Consider the following 21,584-nt stretch of genomic DNA (forward strand, 5'->3'; position numbering starts at 1 on the left):
AGAGGTCTGGATGAAGATGCACGGTGGAGGGCAGGTGCCTGCCGGTGCCCCAGCTTTTGGGAGAGCTGATGTTGCTGCTGGTCTGCTGGGTAACTTGAAGGAGAAACAGGAATTGTGATTGAATAGCCAGGGCGTTGTGTCCCACCCACACTGTGAGGAGGGTGCTGCGACTCCTGCAGGGCACTGTTTGGAGCCCTGTGGCCCCACCCCTTTGAAGATGGGCCACCTTAATCTCCTCCAGAATGGTGGCAGCAGGAGGCTCCGCTGGCTGTGCTCAGAGCTTTCAGACCAGGAGCTGAAGCGTAAGATTTATTTTAATCTTTCCTTTTAAGCAAAGACCTATGCCTTCCAGAATTTACAGACCTTGCTGGCTGAGGCTGGAGCCAGCCTGCCTGCTAGGCAGCCCTGGGACTAGAGTGTCCAGAAGCAGCTCCCACCCCAGAGCTGCCTTCCTGGGAGGGAGGGGCTTGGGGCCACATGGCAGGTGTGTGTCAGGCCTCGCCGGGCAACTGTGCCGACCCCACACCGGTGAGCCCGTGCTGGACTGCACCATGAAGGGCAGCCTCTGGGACTCCCCAGGCTTTGGCAGCCTGCCCGAGCCACCACTTCCTCCCCACGAGAGCGTCTACGCGTGCAGTTTGCTCCCAGTGCAGCAGCATCTGTGACGCAGGGGAAGGGCAGCGCCTCTGCTGTGGCTTGGCTGGAAGTAGGACAGCCAGGCCCCTGCCGTGGGCACGGCTGCCATGGCCCAGTGCCTTGGCTGCACTTCCTGTTAGGGGTGAAACCACAGCCGCAGGGCTGCTGACAGGTTAACACCTCTCCCGTGTGGGGCTTTCTCCGCAGCCAGAGGCAGCGCCACTGTCAGCACCAGGAGACGGGTCGGGGTTAGGGAGAAGGCTGTCTCGCTGGGCCTTCCTCCAGGGATCCGGGCTGACGGCGGCTGCAGTTAGCATTTGCAGGCCGAGGGCGACGCTTGCCATTCCCTAAAGCTCACCCACTTCTGTTTGCTTTATTCACCTGATACGGTAACTTCAAGAATCATTTTAAAAATCACCTGTCTAAAGAGCAGTCGGGTGCTGTGTGCAGAAACCTCACATCATGGTAAGTGCTGTGCCGCGGGAGGAGCAGAAGGCTATCCGATCGGCATTCACACAAAGGACAGTCTGCGGTTCTGGGTTTCACTTTTTTTTTTTTTTTTAAGATTTTATTTATTTGACAGAGACAGAGACAGCCAGCGAGAGAGGGAACACAAGCAGGGGGAGTGGGAGAGGAAGAAGCAGGCTCCTAGCGGAGGAGCCTGATGTGAGGCTCGATCCCACAACGTGGGGATCACGCCCTGAGCCGAAGGCAGACGCCTAACCGCTGTGCCACCCAGGCGCCCCTCTGGGTTTCACTTTCAATCAGCAGATAAGACAATCACAAACTCACAGTGTTGACATACTTTATGATAAATACGTACATCTCACATTTTATGGGTGAACATCTCAAGTAAAAATACATTTTTAGAAATTTATGACTTCATAGCCCATAACTGAGTTACAGAATGACAGAATTCTAAATCGTTCTTTTAAAAAATTCACAAGTGTAGAGACACAGTATTCACAGCACTAAGAAGGGAAGCAGTAGAAACTGGTCAGCCCTGGAAATGAAGCCTCGCGGTGCGCAGCAGGCAGGGTCCCGGGTCAGCCCTGTGCCAGCAGCCTGGCCCTGCAGCTCTCGCGCAGCCTGGTGATGGTGGCCATGGACAAGCTCCCAGGCTCAGAGAATATTTTCTGGAACAGAAACGAATCCGTATAAGAAAAAGCTCAGTGGCACCCCACCCGCGCCAAGTAAGGGCTTGCCAGCAGCGGGGAGCCTCACCCCTGCTGCTGTGCAAGGGAGGCGGGGCTGTGCTTGTGCTGACCTTTGAACCCTGAGTGCCTGTGGCAACTCTGAAGCCAGCCTGAGCCCTTGGGGAGCGGAGGGCCATGCCATCACATCTTTTATGCCTAATAATTTAATAATTTTTGCAGTTATGGCTGAGAAATTCATGGTTACAAACTAGGCCAAACACAAGGCTAGCATCAAAAAGGTTTTTTTAAAGAAATTCCAGAAATTCTTCCATAGGTGCATGTTAAGTTGGAGCTAAGGTCAGGGTGGCGTGTTTATGTTCTAACCGGCTGCATTCCTGAAGGGGGGAGCAGGCACATCATCTGCGGGGTGCTGGGCGTGGAGCTGCGTTCTTTCCAGGACGGCGGCAGGGAGCTCATGTGAGGTCACTGCTTATTCTCCAGAATGTTCCAGACGTTCTAGTGCAGGATTGCGGAGAGCACGGACACACGAGCTGCAATTACCGTGCTCGCGTGCTTTAATGCAGAAATACACGTTGGACTCCTGTCCCAAGGCCATTTCCCAACTTCCCTCGAAGGGGCACGTCCGCGGTTTCCTGTCCCTCCGGGCAGATGATGGAGCCGGCCTGGCAGCCGTGCTCGTCTGCGCTTCCCTCAGACGGCTCTGGGAATACCTGAGGCGCTCTATACAAGCTAGCGCTTACGGGGCACTTGCTGTGTGTGCGTGCGCGTGCAGGTCCTCGGCTACAGTCCCACACGGAGGCAAACCCAGACAGACTGGGGGCTGCTGGGTGGGGAGCGGGGCTGTGGGTGACGGCCACACAACCTGGGAATGTACCGGAGACCGCCGAGCCGTCATACGTGTTAAAGGGGGGAGCCCTACCTCATTCAGACAGAAAACCCCTGAGCCGCCGCCATCGCGGGCCCCTGGCGCACAAGGGGCTTGCGGTGGGGATGCAGACAGGGCGGGCTAGGGTCCCGTCCAGGCCAGCGTTCCGTCTCCTCTGAACTGGACATAAAATCGCAGACTCGTTTCCACACTCACTCCCCTGCTGCTTGACTCTGCCCCTAACTAAATGGCTCCCAGGGACAGAGAACCCCTTCTGGACAAGGCACCGGGTCACGCGTGATGGGCTCCAGTTCCTCCTGACCAGCCTCCCAATGAGTCGGCCGCAGGCTTCTGTCCCACGTTTCCCATCCAGGCGCCACCATTCAAAAAACACTTGTAGCCCGTGGTGACCAGGGTCCCCGACAGCAGCCAGACAGCAGGTCACCCTGCATCCTCAAGGCCAGCTACAGCAGGGCCCCTCCCCCAAGCCCCAGGGCAGAGGCCCCAGCTTCTCTCTGGCTCTGTCTAGGCTGCTCCGCGCAGCAGGAGAAAGCTCCAGGCACACACTGCAAGGTCCTCGATTCTAGGGTAGGCCCGATGAAGGCTGCCCATCAGTCACCGGACAGCAGAGCTAGGGGCTTGCTCCCTCCTGGAGGCAGGCAGAGTCCCCTGGCCTTCCTGGCACCCTCTGCCACCTCCCCTGCACTGGTGATTCTTTCAGACAGGAAGGTAGAAACCTAAAATTTGCCTCTCCCGGCCTCCACGGCCTCCTCAGAAGGCCTGTCAGGCTTTTCAGCTCCTGCTTCATTCACTCAGCAGATCTGAGTGGTATACACGCCTGTCCCGGGTCTGGGGTAGGACAGAAAACAGACACCTGCGACCCCACTGGGACCAAGGACAGCCATCTGGAACCAGAGACGCCGGCAGCATGGGAAGGGCTCCAAACAGGACGGTGGCTCAGACGGGTTTCTGCTCCGACCCGGTGAACCTGGACGGACCCGACGGGGTCCCAGCCGCCCTGGAGCCCGCCATGGGGCTTGCAACCCAGCAGGGGCTCTGGGAGGAGGTGGGTCTGGGAGGGCTGAGGGGCCCACGGAGGCAGAGGCCCAGAGGGCACAGGGACAGGCAGACTGGCTCACCCTCAGGCTGACACTCACCTGCATGAAGGTGTGGCACTCGGTCACAAAACTCCCCCTGGTGATCTCCTTGAACCTCTCACAGATGTCCGCCACGCTGCTCGCTTCCAAAATAAAGGCCTGGTGCTGCTTAATCAGGGTCAGGGCCACCCGGAAGATGATCTTGGACCCTTCATTGAACAAACAGTCCCAGATTCGGAGCACCGTCTGTAGAGAAACAGCGTGTCATGGGGGGCAGCCCGGGCGGCCCTGGTCCCAGCGAGGCACACGCCGCACTCACCTCCACGGGCAGGATGTCCACAAACAGGCAGATGAACCAGCGCGACACCACCAGAGTCCACAGGACGCCGTGCCCGTCCATCAGGGCCGCCACCGCCGGCAGCTTGGTCCTCACCAGCTCCCCCAGGACCTCCTGGTCTGTTTTCAGACCCAGCATGGCGGGACTGTAGTAATCTGCCACACGGACGAGAGCAGAAACCCAGGCTCTGTGTCCCTGGCCCCCTCTCCGCCAGGAGGGAAGCAAGGCTGTCGCGGAGAGCCCTTTCCTGAAGACGAGTCCCAGGGAGCCTCTGCAGCAAGAGCCCTGGGAGCGGCTCCCAAAGCAAGGCCCCACCGTGCCGCAGGGAGAGTCTGCTGGCGGTACGCAGGGACATCTGCATACCACGTTCACAGCAGCAGTGCCCACAACCACCACACGGCGGACGCAGCCCGTGTCCGCCTCGGGGGGAATGGATAAAAGGTGTGCATTGTGCACACAGTGGAATAGCACTCAGCCTCAGCAAGGAGATCCTGACACCTGCTACCACATGGGCGAAACTCGAGGATGCTGTGCTCAGGGAACAAAATACGCTGGACACAGGACAGGTGCTGCACGATCCCTCTCACACGCGGTCCCTGGAGCTGACACATTCACACGGGAAGTGGGAACCAACAGCCGGGGCCACCTGAGCCTTGGGGACAGTGCTGACAGCGAGCCCCTGCCTGGGAGTCAGAGAAGCTGTGGGTCCAGGCGGCCCCGCAGAGGACGGGACTTGGGTACAAATGTCTACCCTGGCACCCTCAAGGCCTGTCGGCTCACAGAGTCAGTCCTATGTGCTGTCTGCACACTTGAGGGCCCAGGACATTACATTTCTCTAGAAGGAGCCAAACATCCCCACCCCTCCAACTGCAGAAGGACAGAGACAGTGTGACGTCTGGGGTCTGTTCTGTTCATTCCCAAGGAGAACCGATGGCTTAATCTGGAGAAATTCCTTAGTGGAGTTAGAGGCTTGGGGGCCCCAGGCCATGGGAGCACGGAAAGCACAACTCACTTGCCTTCTGCCAGGGCCGGCGCCCACGGCAGCTCGGATAGGACGCGCCTCTCACGGCGGCTACTTGGGATGCACGTTCGTCTTGCCAAAGAACTTTTTAGTTCATTAACGCCAACATATTATAATAAATTTTAATGCTTAGTTTTAGCTATTAAAGTTCAGGATGTAATCTCTGTCATAAAATAGGAAAATCTGGCTGGACAGTTTCTGGTCCTGCTGCCCCTCCACACACTGGCCGTTCACCGCAGCAAATGGACGAGATGTTAATTAACTAACCAGCCCGGTGAAAACAGGATCCTTAAGGACACTGACACGGTACCATGGTCACATTACTGATTTTCAAAGGGCATGCAGTAGGCCACATTTAATACCAAAGGCCCCTGGAAATGATTTAATAGAAGCCAATTTGGTTATAAAATACAGGGATTCTCAAAGTTTTTCCTGCTCATATCCTCATTTTGCATCTGTCTCCTCCTCTTAACCTGAGCAACGTCCTGGTCCACCCAGGGAGACCGGAGCAGAGTCTCTGTTGTCCCTTCGGAGTGTCCTGCACTCGACCCAGTTCCCTGAGTGACGTCCCCAAGGGAGCTGGGGTTAAGCCCTGGATGGGTAAGAGGGTTTGCTGAGCTCCCAGCACAGTGGCCTCATTCTGGGCCCCAGAGAGGCTTATAGCAGCTTCCAAAAATAGACCCGTTGAACTTGTACCCAGACTGCCACAGGCCCAGGCCAGTCACCAGGGCAGGAGCGCCAAGACCTTCCCTCCCCACATCCTACCCTGACGCAAAGGCAGACGGACCCCATGCCTTGGCCCATCTGAGCAGAAGAGCACACGTCAGGGCCAGCGTTCAGCTGAGTGCAGAATGGAGAAACCTCGTACATAGCCCTGAACAGGGCCCTGTGTCAGGGTATCCTGGGGACGGCATGCTTTTGCAAATAGTCTCATGGCCACATCAGCACATCGGAGGGCTGGGCTGGGCTGGGGGACAGGGTGGGGGTGGGGAGCACAGACTGAGAAAGAGCCAAGTGACTACTGCTGAGCAGTAAACAGAGCTAGGATCCAAGCCTGCGTAATCGAATTCCAAAACTGATGCTCTTCGGCCCCACGCAAAGGCAAAAAGCATGACCCACAGGCCAGGGGCACAGGCCATGAGGTGCGGCCAGCAGGCGGGACAACCCTCTGGGGCACGTTCATCCACAGGACCCAGGACTCACGCCGGCCCCTCTGCTCCCCAGGACCCTTGAGCCTCCCCGACGCACACTGCCTGGGTCCTCACCTGGACCACCGAGCTTGAACTGGGCTACAAACAACCTGTTTCCCTACGTTTGGAGGTAGCCGCTCAGGACACCAATACATTCATTCATTGGCGTCGGCTCGTGACTCCGTGTGCTGTCCTGCATCGGCACTCCCCCTGCGTCCCTGAGGTCAGACAGCGCCGTCGGCACCAGGGAGCTGCAGGCCCAGGAGGCCTCTTCCTGTCCCTTCCTCCTTCCGCCGGAGGCCTGGGTTTGAGTGGTGACAACCCAGAAGAGGCTGCCTGGCGTCACAGGAGGCTGGCATGAGCTGCCGGGTCTGCGCGCGCAGGGCCAAGTCGAGTGTACGGACATCGTGTGCTGACGTTCCAGAACGTGACTCCTATCCCATGTCGACTCCAAAACCGGGGTGTCACTGGCCCGGGGCGGTGGCCGCTGGTGGCTGTGCTGAGGCTCTGCCAGCTACTTCACAGGTGTCGAGCCCACTCCTCCTTGCTCACCGGAGACCGCGGCCGGCCACGCAGGCTTCCTCTGCTGCAAACGGACGGATTTTCTATGGAGCTGCTGCTGCTCAGTCTTAGGGGATCCTTCACGTGTTCACTACATGATGACAGACACCTTCCCCAAAACTGCAGCTGCTCTTTTCACTTTGCTTACGATGTGTCAAAATCAGTTTTTCATTTTAATGTAATTAAAATTATCAATCACATCTCTTACAGAATTTCATTCAAGAACGTCCTCCGTACTCAGCAATCGTGAAACCATTGTGCGTCTTATTTTCTTGGTATCAAAGTTTTGCTTTTTCACCTACGTCTTGAATTCATCTGGAATACAAATGAGGGTCTGTTCCCTTCACACGGACAACTGCCACAGAATGAAGCTGTAGACGGCCTGTGGTTTCCCCGTTAACTGACCTATGTCCCATACCAGTTCCCACCGACTTAGGGATGAGCAGACTGATTTCTGGGCTCCGCGCTGTGCTGTCCATCCCTGCCCGGCCACCACACTATTCCCACAATCACAGCATCAGGATGCATCCCCAGGATTCTTTCCAGCCTGCCTGGCTTCACTCCGCCCTCGAGCATCTCACGGTTGGGCCCCGCTTGCATCCCGAGAGAACCCCTAGCCCGTCAAGACGCCAGCTGCTGCCGGCTCTGCGAGTGTGCACGTGTGTGGTGGGGAGGTGGTGCGGGCCCGTACTGGGACCTGACGGGCGTTTCTTCCTCTATTTGCTGCAAGATTGATAAAGAAACGATCCGTTCCTCTGAGATTTGATGTGACTGTGTCTGCCCACAGGTCATCTCAGACATTGTAGGTTCCCTCAAATCAGTTTTGTTAGGTGGTATTTTCCTCAAAGTTTTCCATCTGGCCTCTTCATTTTATTCATATTCTCTTGGAGTTCTTAAAAGCCTCTACAGATTTCCAAATTACAGCACCTTTTTTTTTTTTTAAGATTTTTTAAATTTATTTATTTGACAAAGATAGACACAGCCAGCGAGAGAGGGAACACAAGCAGGGGGAGTGGGAGAGGAAGAAGCAGGCTCATAGCGGAGGAGCCTGATGTGGGGCTCGATCCCAGAACGCAGGGATCACGCCCTGAGCCGAACGCAGACGCTTAACGACTGAGCCACCCAGGCGCCCCCCGTTTTCATTTCTAAATACCTGACCTGCTTTTTCTGGTAGTCCTGCCTGTTCTGCCTGTTTTTCCAAAGAATCAGCTTTCATCTCCCCTCCGCTTTCCGACTGCTTGTGCTCCGTGTTGCTGGTCCTCACTGTGCCATCCGTGTGTCTCCGTGCATGTGAACACAAACCCCGGGAACGCACACAGCACATGCAGGCCATCTCCGGGGAGGAAGGGATCGGGTGCACTGGCCCAGGTTCTAGTCTACGCTCCGCACCACCTCCTCAACTTCTCACGGGAGGGCCTATCGGCGCATTTCTCTGGGGACATGGAAGGAAACAAGTCAAAGCAGGACACTGGCGCTGGAACCGTCCGGCTCGTGTGACTGACGAGCAGCACCTCAGTCCCCTTCCAAACTGGCAGTTTTATTTGGATATTTTGGTTTTGAATCAAGACCTGTTTATACTGCAGTTTGGTTCAATAGCACCTCGTGATGACAGAAAATGACATTTTATGGGCCAAAAAAGGGTCAGTCTGGAGCCCCTCTGGTTCTCTAAGTCGGCACCTACCGCCTCCTGACACCTGTTCTACTCGTCCGTGTCACGCTGTGCGTGGCAGCCGCGGCTGCAGCCGTGGGATGGCGCCAGAGCAGGACTTTCACGCTCCCTTCATGGATGTTCCTGAGGCCCCAGAGCAACACTGGGACCCGGCAGGTTCTCAACAAATCTTTGCAGACGGGAACTGAATTGATCCGGGACCAAACACTCATCATAATTCAGTCTCTGGACGCGGCTGTGTCCCCACGTCACCTGGCGTCCTGCCCCTGCATCCTCGCCATTCCCGCTCCCGCAGCTCAGGCCCCCACAGCGGAGCTGGGACGCCTTCCTCGAAGGTGGCCCATCCGGGAGGGTGCAAGCGTGGGCGCTTGTGCCCTCGTGAATGGCGGCATGGGAGCTGAGGAAGCCCCGTCTGTCTAGATGCGTCCTTTCTGTCATGGTGCCACTCTGGTTCACGCTTCCGTGAGACACGTGCCAAGATCTGACAGTCGTGGGGTCGAGGCCTCAAGTGTCCTCATCTGTAAAACGGATTCAAGAGTTGGGCCGCGCCGTACGGCTGTTCTGACACGACACGTGCTGCATGCTGCGGGGCGGAAACCACGGCGCACACGCCCATGCAGTCCGCATGGGGCTGCCCGGCCGCGGCCCGCTTTCCTGCGCGAGCGGGCGGCCGAGCCCGACGGGGGCACTGCCATCCACGCCCCAGGATCCGTCACGGCCGCCGAGGGCACAGGTCTACCCCTGCCCGAGACGGCTCCGGCCACTTCTCTCCCCAACGCCATCTCATCCACGCTGCGCATCACCCAAACCAATGGTTTTTATTAACCGATGAAGTGACCATTAACTTGTAATTAAAACAGTTACTATTTGTTACTAAACAGAAAGGTAGAAAGGTGTGAAAAGAACGACTTTCACCTCAGCAATAGTACCAGTCCCAGCGCGCAACTACTCTCAGGACGACTCCCGAACTCGGGAGCAAGGGCCTCCGTCGGGTTCCGGGACCAGCAGGACCCGCCCGAAGCCGCACGAGTGTCCCCACGCGGTTCAGGCCGGACCGGGCCGAGTCCCCGACGCAGGAAAGCAAGCTCTTCGGTGCAGCGCGAAGACAGCGCGGCTGGCTGCTGGGCTGAGGCGCGTCCCCTCTGTCCCCTCCGTCCCTCTGTCCCTCTGTCCCTCCGTCCCTCCGCGCAGCCGCGAGGGCAGCGGCCACGGCCCGAAGGCGCGCGAACGGTGCACGTACCCGGCAGGATCCTTCCCACGAGCGCGTCCAACAGCCAGAAGGCCTCTTCCTCGCTCTTCGTGACGAGGATCAGATAGCCCGCTACGAAGTTCATTCCCTGCGCGAGACGGGCGCTTTGAAGACCTTTGCCTCGCGCGCAATCCGGGCGGCCTCGCGAGGCGCTGGGCGCGAAGGCAGGCCGAGCTGGGGTGACGGGCTGGCTCGGCCTGTAAGGCACCCGGCGCTCCCTTCGCCAGCCCGGCGCCCTCGACAGTCGGGGACGCACGCGTCCCAGACGGCCAGACCGCTGACCGAATTTCATCCCCAGCACGACGAACGCGGCTATTGACAAACACTGTGCCGGAGTGGAGCCGGTTCTGCGGCGGTGGACGGAGGGGAGCACCCGGTCACCTAGCGCGACCTGTGCGTGTCCGCGTGCGACTGTCTCGCCAGCCTCCCCGTCCTCCTCGAGTGCGGGGACAGCCGCGGCCGAGATCAAGCGCGTTAGCGACGCAGCCGGCCAGGGGCCGCGTGGCCGGCCGGAGAGCCGCCAGCGGCCGCCAGGGCCGCCCGAGGCGCGAGGCAGCCGCCTGCAAGGAGAGACGATGCCGCGCCAATCCCGGCGGCCCCGCTGCGACGCTCCACATTCGCGGCGCGCTGCACTGGCTCTTGGCGCTCACCGAACGAGGCGCCTCACGAGCATGGCGCTCACGAACACGCGCGCTCACGAACACGGGCGCTCACCGAACACGAGGCGCTCCACGACGCGAGGCGCTCACGAACACGCCAGGGCCGCGCTCCCACGAACGGCGCGCTCACCTGCAGCTCATGAGGCGCTCAGGGTCTGGGGCGCTCACGCACACGGGCGCTCCACAGAACGGCCACGAGCCGCGACGGGCTGCAGGGCGGGGCTCACGGAACACCAGCGCTCACGGTACCGACGAGCGCTCCGAGAACGAGGCGCTCAGTGCACGGGCGCTCACGAACACAGCGGGCGCTCCACGAACTACAGGCGCGCCGCGCGTGCCTCCGGCACCATGCCGATGCTTAAAGCCGTCCGGGCTGTTTACAGCCATGGTTCACAGCTGCAAGGACGGCTCCTTCGCTACGTGAATGCAGCTTCTCGGCCACGTGCTCTCCTCGGCTCCTCCAGGCCAGTCCTCGGCCGGGAGCCTCCGTGAGCGCGGTAACGGAAGCCCCGCGCAGCCCCTGTTTGGCATCGCCCACGGGTACCAGAGCAACAGGAAAACAGCCTGGCGCGTAGGTCAGCGAACAGCGCTCTCTGGTACGTGTGTTTGCTGCCGGTCTCTGCAAAAGGACCTACCCCCCCCATCTCTGCAGCCCCTGCTCTCGCCCCCGCCCCCACCCCTGCCAGCGAGCTCATGGAGCCTTCCCCATGACTGTCCGATGCAAACTTCCCATCCCTGAAACTGCAGAAGCAGGAGCTCGGGAAGCAGGACGCTGCTCCCACCACGGGCCACAGGCAGAACGTGCGGTGCGGTCACGGGCAGCTCACACACCCCAGCAGCACAGGCCCGCACGGGAAGGACGCTGTGTCCCACACAGGCGCACAGAGAGTACTCCTGCAGCCCCGCACTCGGGCCCTTCTCTCTTTCCCTCCCCCACACCCCAGAGTGACGTCTGGGAGGAACAAGGAATGATTGGTCCACACGTAACGTGCTGCTTCCTGCAGCAAATCCACACAAGGTAACAAACAGGCAGGTAATGAAGCTTGCTGTTACCTGCGACTGCAGGGAAGATCTGACGCATCGCGCACGCGCACACACGTGCGTATACATACACCTACACACATGCACAGACGTGTGCACACATGCACACCCATGCATACACGCATATACAGGCACGTACACATGCACAGACACGCACAGACATGCACAGATGCACGCCCATGCACACACATGCATATACATACACGTACACACATGCACACACATGCACACACGCGTACACATGCAGACGTGCACACGTGTATATGCAGGCACATGCACAGATGCATGCATACACATACATGTACACACATGCGTGCACACATGCACACATATACATGCACACACATGCACAGACACACACACACGTGTGCACACACTCACTACGCACTGAGGCCAGGAGGTGCTAGGCATTCATTCCAGTAACTACAGCCCTGTTCACATAAGTGACTTCCTGTCTGCTTCCCAAGCTCATCCTCACCCCTCTCTACGGTCTGGCACCAAAAGAAATCATAAGTAGATGTTTTACTGCTTCTCTACCTGGGAAACATTTCAAGGTCACAGCCCTGCGTCTGGGGCTCTGCCTCAGGGAGCTCAGGAATGGGATGGAACACTTAGCCTTCAGCAGGAGACTGTCCCTGCTATACGCTGTGGGGCGCTGATCACACTCACCTTCCCCCCCCATGTGCTACTTTCCTGGCGCTTACCTGGCAGTAGCCCACACCTTGGTTGTGGCGCCCATAGGCCAAAAGCACGTTGTACAGGGTCTTTTGTAAGCACGGATCTGCGCTCTTCCGGAATCTTATGTTGTCCGGGAAGGTCCTGTTCATATCTGCAGGGAAATTCACGACACGGAATTATCCAGAGGGTGGAGACGGAAAACTGGCCTGTGATGTACAAAGTAGTCCTTGTGTCTACCCCCAACGAGGCCTAAAACCCTGCCTGGCGACACTGGCTTCCCTTCATGCGCAACGGGGCCACGACAACAGGAGTCAGGAAGGAAGACAAAGGTGTTGGCGGGGTCCCCCGCCCTGTCCAGCTGCAGCCTGGGGGCCCTGGCGGCCCCAACAGCACGTTCTCTTCAAGGGGGCTTCTCCCGCCACATGGCCCCCGCCTCTCCTCACGGTCCTCTGCCCTGCACCCCATCTGTACCACCCCCCCTCCCTTAGCCAGGGAGGGCTTTCAACTCTAGGACCCCCGGTGACAGGTGAACTCTGTTCACAAAACTAGAAAATCTTCCCAATTCTGAAGATAGAAAACACACTAAGAATCCCTTTCAGAGATAAAGGACATGACTCAACACAGAGATGAATAAACCCGGCCGGCCTCCCTCTGCCCATAGGACACCCTGGCCCTGGCCCACCTTCTGCCCCCACGCTGGACAGGCCGGGCCCCATGCGGACCCAATACCTGGCCCATGTGTGTTAGCCCTGCAGACAGGTGGAAGGGAAAATGAGGGTATGTGTCTTTCTTCTGAACCCACTGACCCCACCTGGATGAGATTAGTGGTGTGTTTGCTGCCGTGCTAGGTGCAATCACAGAAAGGACCGGGACATGCCAGACCCTTAGCTCCCCACTCCGCCGTCGGGTGAGGCGCCTATGGGCTGGCCTCTGCTCACGCCAGCGTCCCCACCACTGGTGGGACAGTGCCTCTGTTCCTACCTACAGCGCCAGAGCTGAACCTCTGCTCATCAAAGAACAGACCTGAGCTAAATTTTAGTGCCTCAAAGCACATTATTTTTCATTGTATGTTTGTTAACAAAAAAAGTTTTTTCCTGGAATTCTATACATTTCAAAGCTTGAATCCACCAGCAGAAAATCAGTGTTTGAGTTTTTTTTAAAGATTTTGTTTATTTATTTGACACAAAGACAGCCAGTGAGAGAGACAGCCAGCGAGAGAGAGACAAGCAGGGGGAGTGGGAGAGGAAGAAGCAGGCTCCCAGTGGAGGAGCCTGATGCGGGGCTCGATCCCATAACGCCGGGATCACGCCCTGAGCGGAAGGCAGACGCTTAATGACTGAGCCACCCAGGCACCCCCAAAATTAGTGTTTTTTACTAATTCAGACTCTGGAGTGACCGGCTGCACTCATTCTTATATAATATTCTTTATTAGGAGCTTTTCCACGTTTTGAAACTTTTCTCTGGGAATGGCCCCTCTTCCCTTTGTGGGAGGAGGTGTGGACAGGGACGTTCAGCCTGTGCTCATACTCTGTCCCTGTAAAGTGATTTCTCCGGGTTTCTCAAAAAACCAACTCAGAACGACCACATGGTCCAGCAGTCCCACTTCTGGGCACATCCCCAGAAGGACTGGAAGTAAGCCTCAGAAACCTCTGGACACCGGTTGCTGACAGCAGACTCACGAGCAGGAGGCGACTGGAGCGCCCATCACCAGCAAAGCAGAGACCCCGAACGGGTTCTGTCCCGACAACCAAACAGTACTCAGCCCTCAAAAGGAAGGGGACCCTGACTCGTGCGACAATATGGACGACCTCGAGGACCCCACACTGAGCCAAGTGGGCCAGACACAAATTCTGCATGATGTCACTTACCTGAGACAAAAAGGAGGAGGCCGGGCCAGGGGTGGGGAAGTCGCTGGTGTTTAATGGGGACAGACTTTCAGTTTGGGAAGACGAACAGTAAATTCTGTTATGTATATTTTACCACAATAAAAAACTTTTATCCAAAAATGCCGGCACCAAACAGAGCCCTGAAGTTCACTTTTGCCAATAGCAACATTCTGTTCTATTTGCTATGGGCAGCCTCCCTTGGACCCGAGGCCTCCCACAACCTGAGGCAGCCCAGTGGCCCCTCCTCCCCGGGTTCTGGTGCTGAGGCTGCCTTGAGGGCCGAGGGACCCCCTTCCTTAGGCTGGGGACACACCCCAATCTCACTCCACCAGGGAGCCCCACCTCTCAGCACATTCAAGTAATTGGGTTTTAAAAAATTATTTCGCGGGGCGCCTGGGTGGCTCAGTCAGTGAAGCATCTGCCTTCGGCTCGGGTCATGATCCCAGGGTCCTGGGATCGAGTCCCGCATCGGGCTCCCTGCTCAGTGGGGAGTCTGCTTCTCCCTCTCCCTCTGCTGCTGTCCCCACTCATGTGTGTGCTCTCTCTCAAATAAAAATAAAAAATTATTTTGTGTTTAAGTTTGTATTTCTCAAAAATAAAATCAGAAAAGCAGATACACTTCCCCAAAATCTCATTATTCAGTTTAGGTTAAGTATTTGTTTGGGGCACTTTGGACATTTAAGAGTTGGGGAGCCAATGTGGCCAATGAGAAGATCTGGCGACCCGCCAGCACCCTAGACGAGGACGGGAGTCTGACACCGAGGCGGGCAGCTGTGGTGTGCAGCGTCAGGACACGCGCGTCCCCGTGTCTGGAAGTCCGAGGGCGCTGCCATCAGCACAAATTCCTCACAGTGATTACCCTCCGCGTCCTGACCGCCGGCTCGGCAGCCCGCTCACCCGCCTCGGGTTCTCCACGGAAGCAACCAGGTCCTTCCCTCACCCGCGTCCGCACTGGCTAGCTGGGCGCTCCAGCGTTTGCCGACACAACTACAACCACCGTTCTCCCCTCACGATGCTTAAGCTTTGGTCTTCCTTTAAGAAAAATAAAACTTCAACTTAAAAGCAGCAGGTCCCGCGTTTCCGCTCCAGCATCACAATTCCGGGCGGCTCACCTGTCCTGATGGCCTCCTCCAGCCTGTCGCGCCGCTCTCCCTGGAGGAGTCGCTGGTAATAGCCAGGGTTCTGGTCCATCTGGGCCTGGGCTCCACTCACCCCCATCCAGACACGGGCCCGGTGCTCGAGGGGCACGCCTTTCCGGATATAGCGCTTCACTGAAACGGACAGAAGGGGCTGCTTCAGGTGGACAGACGCGTGGACAGACACGCGTTGCCTGGGCTCAGAAACCAGCAGAGGCCTTTGAGCCAGGGGCGCGGATTTCCGTGCTTTCAGCTCACTCCCCCCGCGTCCAACGGGCGAAGCCTGGTACACACACGTCACAGACCCGCTCGCCGTCCCCACGCTGTGACAGGCAGGAACGTGACACAAGCAGCCCTGGGGCCTCCCTCGCCACCAGCATGGACTGCGCCGGACGCCGCAGGCCAGGCCCCAAGCTCCAGGTCAGGGCCATGCAGGCCAGGATCCACACACAGGAGGAGACACCAGGAAAGCTGGAGGGACAGAGGCCACGCGGAGTGAAGGGACAGAAGCAGGAAGAGGCCCTTGCTGGTCGGGGAGTTGGCAGCAGTGCAGTGAGGGTCAGAGGGACAGCTGTGGGCAGGGACAGAAGCTCAGGTGCAGGGTCCAGCCCTGGAGTGACAGGGAAACAGGGAACCGTGGTGAGAGGATGAGCGGGAGGCAGAGAGCGGGAGGAGGCCCAGCAGGTTTCGGGGCTGGGGTCTGTGTGGCCGTGCAGGCTGGCCGGGGCTCCAGCAGCAGGGGTCACTGTCCCGTTCTATACCTGAAGTGTGTAAGTGGAGAACTACTGTGTTGGGGGAGAATACCTCTATCGATGACAACTATGTGAAAAAGTAACCGTTAATTTTCTCCTGACCAGAGGAACATACAGGAAAAGAAGCCAGAAACCACAAGCTACCTCAATGAATCACCGATCTCCCAGGTAGACGGGGGAGATTGTGAGACCAATGCTCAAATGGGTTACAGTAAGCCCGGGGCGCCACATTATGCTTTTAATGACCTTAATTTAACTCTTAGAACAGCTCGTTTTCAAAGGAAATATTCAAAGCTTTGTGGTTTTCCTTTCACATTATATTTTAAGTACCACTCTTAAAAAAGAAATGCACTTTAAAAATATATAAAATTTTAAAAACTGACTTTAAGAAAAAATAAAAGGTCATACAATGAAAGAAGTTCCACAGTAAGGCAACAGCTGCCTTTAACGGAAGAACACTACAGGAGTAACGCACGGAGCAGCCAAGACACACAGCACGGAGAAAGCCTAGCCCGTCCAGCTCCGGGCGGACTCACAACCGAGGAGTGCCCGGCGTGAAGCCGCAGGAGGCGCGCTGAGCGCGCAGGGGGCCACGAACAGACTCTGGTGCTGCTCCGTGAGGCCACAGAGAAGGAGAGAATGTCTTTGCCGGCGTGGCAGCAGTGTCCGCGTGGCAGCAGTGTCCGCGCCGCTGCGTGCTCGCTGCTCGGGAGCGGGGAGCAGAGGCTCGTGTGGTTCTCCCGCGCACCGAGCACTTTGTACCAAAGGAGCCGCCGACACGCGGCTGCCCGAGCAGCGGCCGCTCCCTGAGTTCAAGGGAGCCCAGACAGCGTGGCGCCAGCGGACACACACACACACACCACGTGGAACATCCCACACAAGCAGAAGCAACTGCCTTTTGACAAAGCTGCAAAGGAAACACATGCAGGCAGAGCGGTCTTTCCCACAAAGGCGGCGGAGCGGCCGGAGCCCTGGCCCACGGCTGGCAGGAAGGCGCACCGCGAGGCCACCGGGGAAGGCTGCGGTTCCTTGCGCGTCAGGCACACAGTTCCCATGCGACCCAGCACCCCCACTCCTGGGCGTTGCCCTAAGAGAAGCAAGCGCTTGTCGGGTTCCCGCCACAGCCTGCGTGGACACGTTCGCCATGCTGGCCTGCACCGCCCGCAGGTCCCCCAGCCGCTGCACGCATGCAGACCCCGTGGTCACAGGAGACTGGAATGTTCCTCAGACCCAAGATCTGGGGCAAAAGCGGCACAAGGCGGAAGGAGCCAGCCTCGATGGCCAGGGGCCATGTGGGGCTGCTTACGTGCCATCCTCAAAGGCCCCAGCTCGCAGCGCGGGGAGGGACCGGGCAGCAGGAGGGGCTGTTTTCAGTCTTGCTGGAGGGACACGGGGCTCTGTGTGTTTGTCTAAACTCACGGAAGTATAAACAGGTAAGCGTGAATTTCCCTGCAAATTATTTTTTTTTTAATAGAAAGGGGAAAAAAAAGGCAAGTGCAAAATGCTTAAACCCCTCCTCCGAGTCAGACACTGGGCTCTGCGGGGACCCGCCAGCCCCATCCCGAGGTGAAGTCAGGCCAAGAGGCCAAGGCCACTGAGCTGTTACAAGTTTCCAAGAACAAAGGCTTCTGCTACTTTTGTCGTTGGTCACCTGGAGTTACAGTGTTTCTTCAGAACAGAATGAAACCAGCTCACGTGTTCCCAGAGACTGACCTTCCCCAGTGGGGCTCGCCCGCTGCACCCCTGACCTCGGGGAATGCCAGCAGCGCCTCTGTGAAGAAGGTGGACGCCAGACGATTCACCTCCAACCGTCTGTCCCCACAAGTGAAGCGAATCCCTGTGTTTACTGGCATTTGCCTTTGAAGGTCTGTTTTTGCAGCTTAATTCTAACTCAGATGGTGTTGATACTCTGAGCCACTAGGAAGGAGACGGGCAGCAGCAAAAGGCCCAGCAGCTCTTGCCCAGGAGACACCCCTGGTGCCAGCGTGGGCGGGAGCAGGAGAAAGGATGACTGCCCAAGGCCAGGCTGAGTTTGTCCAACTGAGGTTTCCTAGATAGAGGGAAAGAAAGACACCGTCTTACAGTTCCCGGTGGTTATTTGCTATGGACGAAAAGAAAAAAGAGAAGGATAAAGCAGACCTTCATCGTGTCCACAAATGGGCAGCCAAGCCAGAAGTCTGGGCTGCCCTCTGCAGACACGGCCGACACCAAGATCCGGAGGTCACTTCGTTACTGGTGACGCGAAGGTCGGCGTCCAGATGAAAGTCCTCCAAAACAGAGCAACACAGCAAGATGAAGAAAACAAGACTGGGCCCCAAGATGGGACCAAAGGGGGCGTGCAGGTGCGGCTGGAAGCCAGGAGGCTCTGAACTGGCTCCCAGGCTGTGAACTTGCACCTGCAGGTCCCATCGCACTGCTGCCACCACCGCCACCTCCCTGGGATGCCACAGGCCGGACTAAGCTGCGTTCCGCCTGGAGCCGGCGGGAGAACTGGATTCTCATTGTTGGAATGACTCCTGCACTCTTGCTCACGCCCGACAGCCACTAACTGGCTGCCCGCCCGTCACGCCAAGCGCCAGCATCACAGAACCGTACGAGCCCACACGCCTCTCACAGATTGATCTGTGCCCCTGTATCCTGAAGACAACAGGCCGCGAGCCCCCCTGACACTGACTGCCAGGCCCCAGGCTGCAGGCTTGTCAGGAATCAAACATTCCTGCTTCCAAACCTGCTATCCCACTTATACTCGTCACCACAATCACACACTAACATTACAGGAGTCAAAGAAACATTAAGGCAAAAAAGAAGTATCTCACTAAAACCAACTTAAATCCTTAAAGGTGACAGATACCAGTGCTCAAAGAAAGCAGAAGCAAGAACAAGACAAACCCTTTGAGCCAGGTAAGAGAACTGAAAAGATGGGAAGGACGAGCATCTGGTGCGTTCTGCGTCTGGTTGCTCTCACTCCTGCCCAGCTTGGCGAGAACAGATGCTAGATAACAGACACAGGACACAGAGTGTGGCTTCGGTAGGCGTGGCAGACCGTCAATCAGTGGGCCCACCTCGTTCAAAGGGAAGGATGGGACTCCCTAGAACCAAACGATAAAACCAAAAACAGAGGAAGATGAAGGCATGTCTGTGTTTCACGTGAAAACACAGGCTTATGCACGCACACACATGACAGCGACGGCGCTTTCCCTGACCGCTGGGTCAGCAGTCCGGAGCCAGCCACGGTGGGTGGGAGGCCTTCTCCTGCGTTAAGACAAACTCCCCAGCCATGGGTGCCGCTGCATTTGCACGTGTGCGTGCGCCCTGCTCACAGAGACTCAGGGTGGTCCCCACGATCGCCTCTGCTTCACACAAGGGTCTGGGCCAGGAGAGGAACTCAGGGTCACTTTACATCTTTCACCACGATTAACGTGTTTTACCATGTACAGAAATCATGTTTACTTTATACACTTGTATTTTTTTAAGAACAAAAGACCAGTCAACTTTTAAGAATAAATGAAAAGTGAAACAAAAGCAGATAGAGCCAGTGGAAACACAGTTAACACCGGGGTGACGCGGGGATGGCCGTTAGTGATCCCTCGATGGGCACACGGTGCGCTGGCCTCCAGGATCCACAGGGCAACACGGGATCAGCCTGAGCCCCTCCCGACACCACCCCCCAACCGCAGACCTCCTGGAATGATGCCAGCTTACCTGGGTGCTTACCAAACCCTCACCCATCAGTAACAGATCCAACGAAGGGCCCCAGCAAGGGAGAGGCCCCTTGGTGGTGGGACCCAATGTCAAGCAAGAGCCTCCCTCCCCCACGAGCACCGCCTCCCCAAAATCAACCCGCCTCCACCAACCCTCCTGTTCAACTGGGCTATGCACTGGGACCACTCTGGGCCCTGTTCACTAACCCCTTTACAAGCAAAGATTGATCTTGTCACCCCTTTGCTTAAAAACCCTTCTACAGGTGGCCTCTCTCTGCCAGGTCATGTGATGGAACCCTGGTTCCAAGTCCAGCACGCCCTCATTCCATCCCCAGTGCTGGTCACACGGCTCTGTCCCTGCAGCTCACCCCTTCTTCGTCATTCCTGTCCTATTTCGGAAAGTCCCTTATCTTAACCCCTGGAGGCACACACCTGCCAACGCCCTCAGCACCGCCAGCAGGTTCCACCAGCCCTTTATGCGCAGCCTGGGGACAGGGCGGGCAAATCCTTCCTTCATTCATTTAACAAGTATCGAAGCAATTATAGAGACCAACACCAGACCAGATAATGCCCCAGTTACACAGACAGAGGGCAACAGAAGCAGGAGAGAGGGTAGGACTGTGTGGGTGTGTGGTGCAACAGGAAGGACCTGCCATCCCAGACAGGAGCTTGGGAGGGCCTCCTGGAGGCGGCATTCCAGTTGAAACCCGGAGGAGGGGAGAAGCCCCGAGAGAGGCAGGTGCAGGCCAGGTGCTCCAGGCCAGGTGCTCCTGGGAAACAGGGAGGCGGCAGCAGGCCTGGACCCTGAGGGAAGCAGGTAGGAAGGGCTGCACTGCAGGTATAGGCCCAGGGAGAACCTTCCCTCACTCTCCTCCTGAGGAGCAGGAAAGCGGTCTTCTTGCCAGCCATCCCCCGCACCCCAGATCTGAGCCCCTGTTTGGGAGGAAGGCCAGGGTCCCCATCTCGAAGGGAGGGAAGGGTCTCCTGCGCCTCACCAGAGCAAGTTCTAGCGAGTTGGAAGCTTTGCGCGGCCAGGTGAGGGCTCAGGGAGCCCGGGGCCTCTCCGCGGGCAGGCCCGGCGGTCCAGGTTTCCCACTCACCTGTCCCACTTCTCTGGACACGACCACTCCCCTTCAGAAGTTTAGACCACTTTATTGCTCTCCTGGTGAGTATCACGAGGTAAGTGGAAAAAAACTCCTCATAAGCGGCATAATCGAAGTCTTCAGGCCTTTCAAACCCGTATGGATCAATCCTACAACCCATGAATAAAAACAACCTGTAAGCCCCAAATAAAGTTTCGCGCGCACGTGCGCCCCGTGGCCCTGCCCAGGGTCCCCGCGGGGACGAGGCCTCGAGCGCGCCTGGGGCCGGAGCCCGAGCGCAGCGGGGGACCCCGGCCCCACACCCACTCGCACCCCACAGCCACCCGCGCCCCACAACCCCAGGTCCCCATCCCGCTCCCCGCACCCCAGGCTGGGCGAGACGCGCCCCGGCCCCCACGCGCCCACCTGGGGACCCGGTCCCGGGCGCGCCCCGCGGACTCCATGCCGGGAAGGTGGGGAGGGGGCGCCCGGAGGCGCAGGAACCGCGGGGTCGACGCCGACGGGTCCAAGGCCACCTCCCGGGACCGGAGCGCGTGTCCTTCCGCCGGGCCGCGGGCGCGGGAGGCGGGGCGGGGGGCGGGGCCCGAGGGATGAGCAGGGGGAGGGGCGGCGAGGGAGGGGCGGGGGCGGGGCTGCACCTGCTCCTGAGGCCCCAGCGGAGGGCGGTGTCCGGAGCTGCTGGAGCCTGGAGCGTGGGAGGGGTTAGGCCTGCAGGGAGGGGTGCGGGATGGGAGGCTGGGGGCGGGATCAGGGGGCCTTCGAGGGCGGAATGGGGTGTGGGGGGGACGCGGGGGCAGGGTGGGGTACAGGGGGGCATCTGGGGGCAGGATTCGATGTCTGGGGTGC

At 58.0% G+C, this 21,584-nt stretch overlaps 1 protein-coding gene across 9 annotated transcripts; it reads right to left on the minus strand.

Moving 5' to 3' along the window:
* Nucleotides 1-1,427: 1,427 nt before the first annotated feature.
* GRTP1 (growth hormone regulated TBC protein 1) lies at nt 1,428-21,298 on the minus strand. Of its 9 annotated transcripts, none has more exons than XM_040624824.1 (8): nt 21,144-21,298; nt 20,736-20,887; nt 15,159-15,317; nt 12,187-12,311; nt 9,774-9,870; nt 4,075-4,247; nt 3,816-4,001; nt 1,428-1,772 (listed from the first exon to the last, which is right to left on the minus strand). In XM_040624824.1, exons 1-8 carry the CDS (start codon nt 21,179-21,181, stop codon nt 1,683-1,685), a joined length of 1,020 nt encoding a protein of 339 aa, XP_040480758.1. In that variant the 5' UTR covers nt 21,182-21,298; the 3' UTR covers nt 1,428-1,682. The 9 variants fall into 9 exon arrangements, with proteins under 9 accessions (XP_040480758.1, XP_040480763.1, XP_040480768.1 ...); XM_040624829.1 differs by lacking the exons at nt 9,774-9,870; nt 20,736-20,887; nt 21,144-21,298 and adding exons at nt 17,648-17,984; nt 18,074-18,201; nt 18,824-19,045; XM_040624828.1 differs by having other exon boundaries at nt 1,665-1,988.
* Between the last annotated feature and the right edge of the window lie 286 nt (nt 21,299-21,584).

Source organism: Ursus maritimus, unplaced genomic scaffold (genome assembly GCF_017311325.1).
Source record: "Ursus maritimus isolate PB19 unplaced genomic scaffold, ASM1731132v1 scaffold_10, whole genome shotgun sequence".
NCBI lineage: Eukaryota > Metazoa > Chordata > Mammalia > Carnivora > Ursidae > Ursus > Ursus maritimus.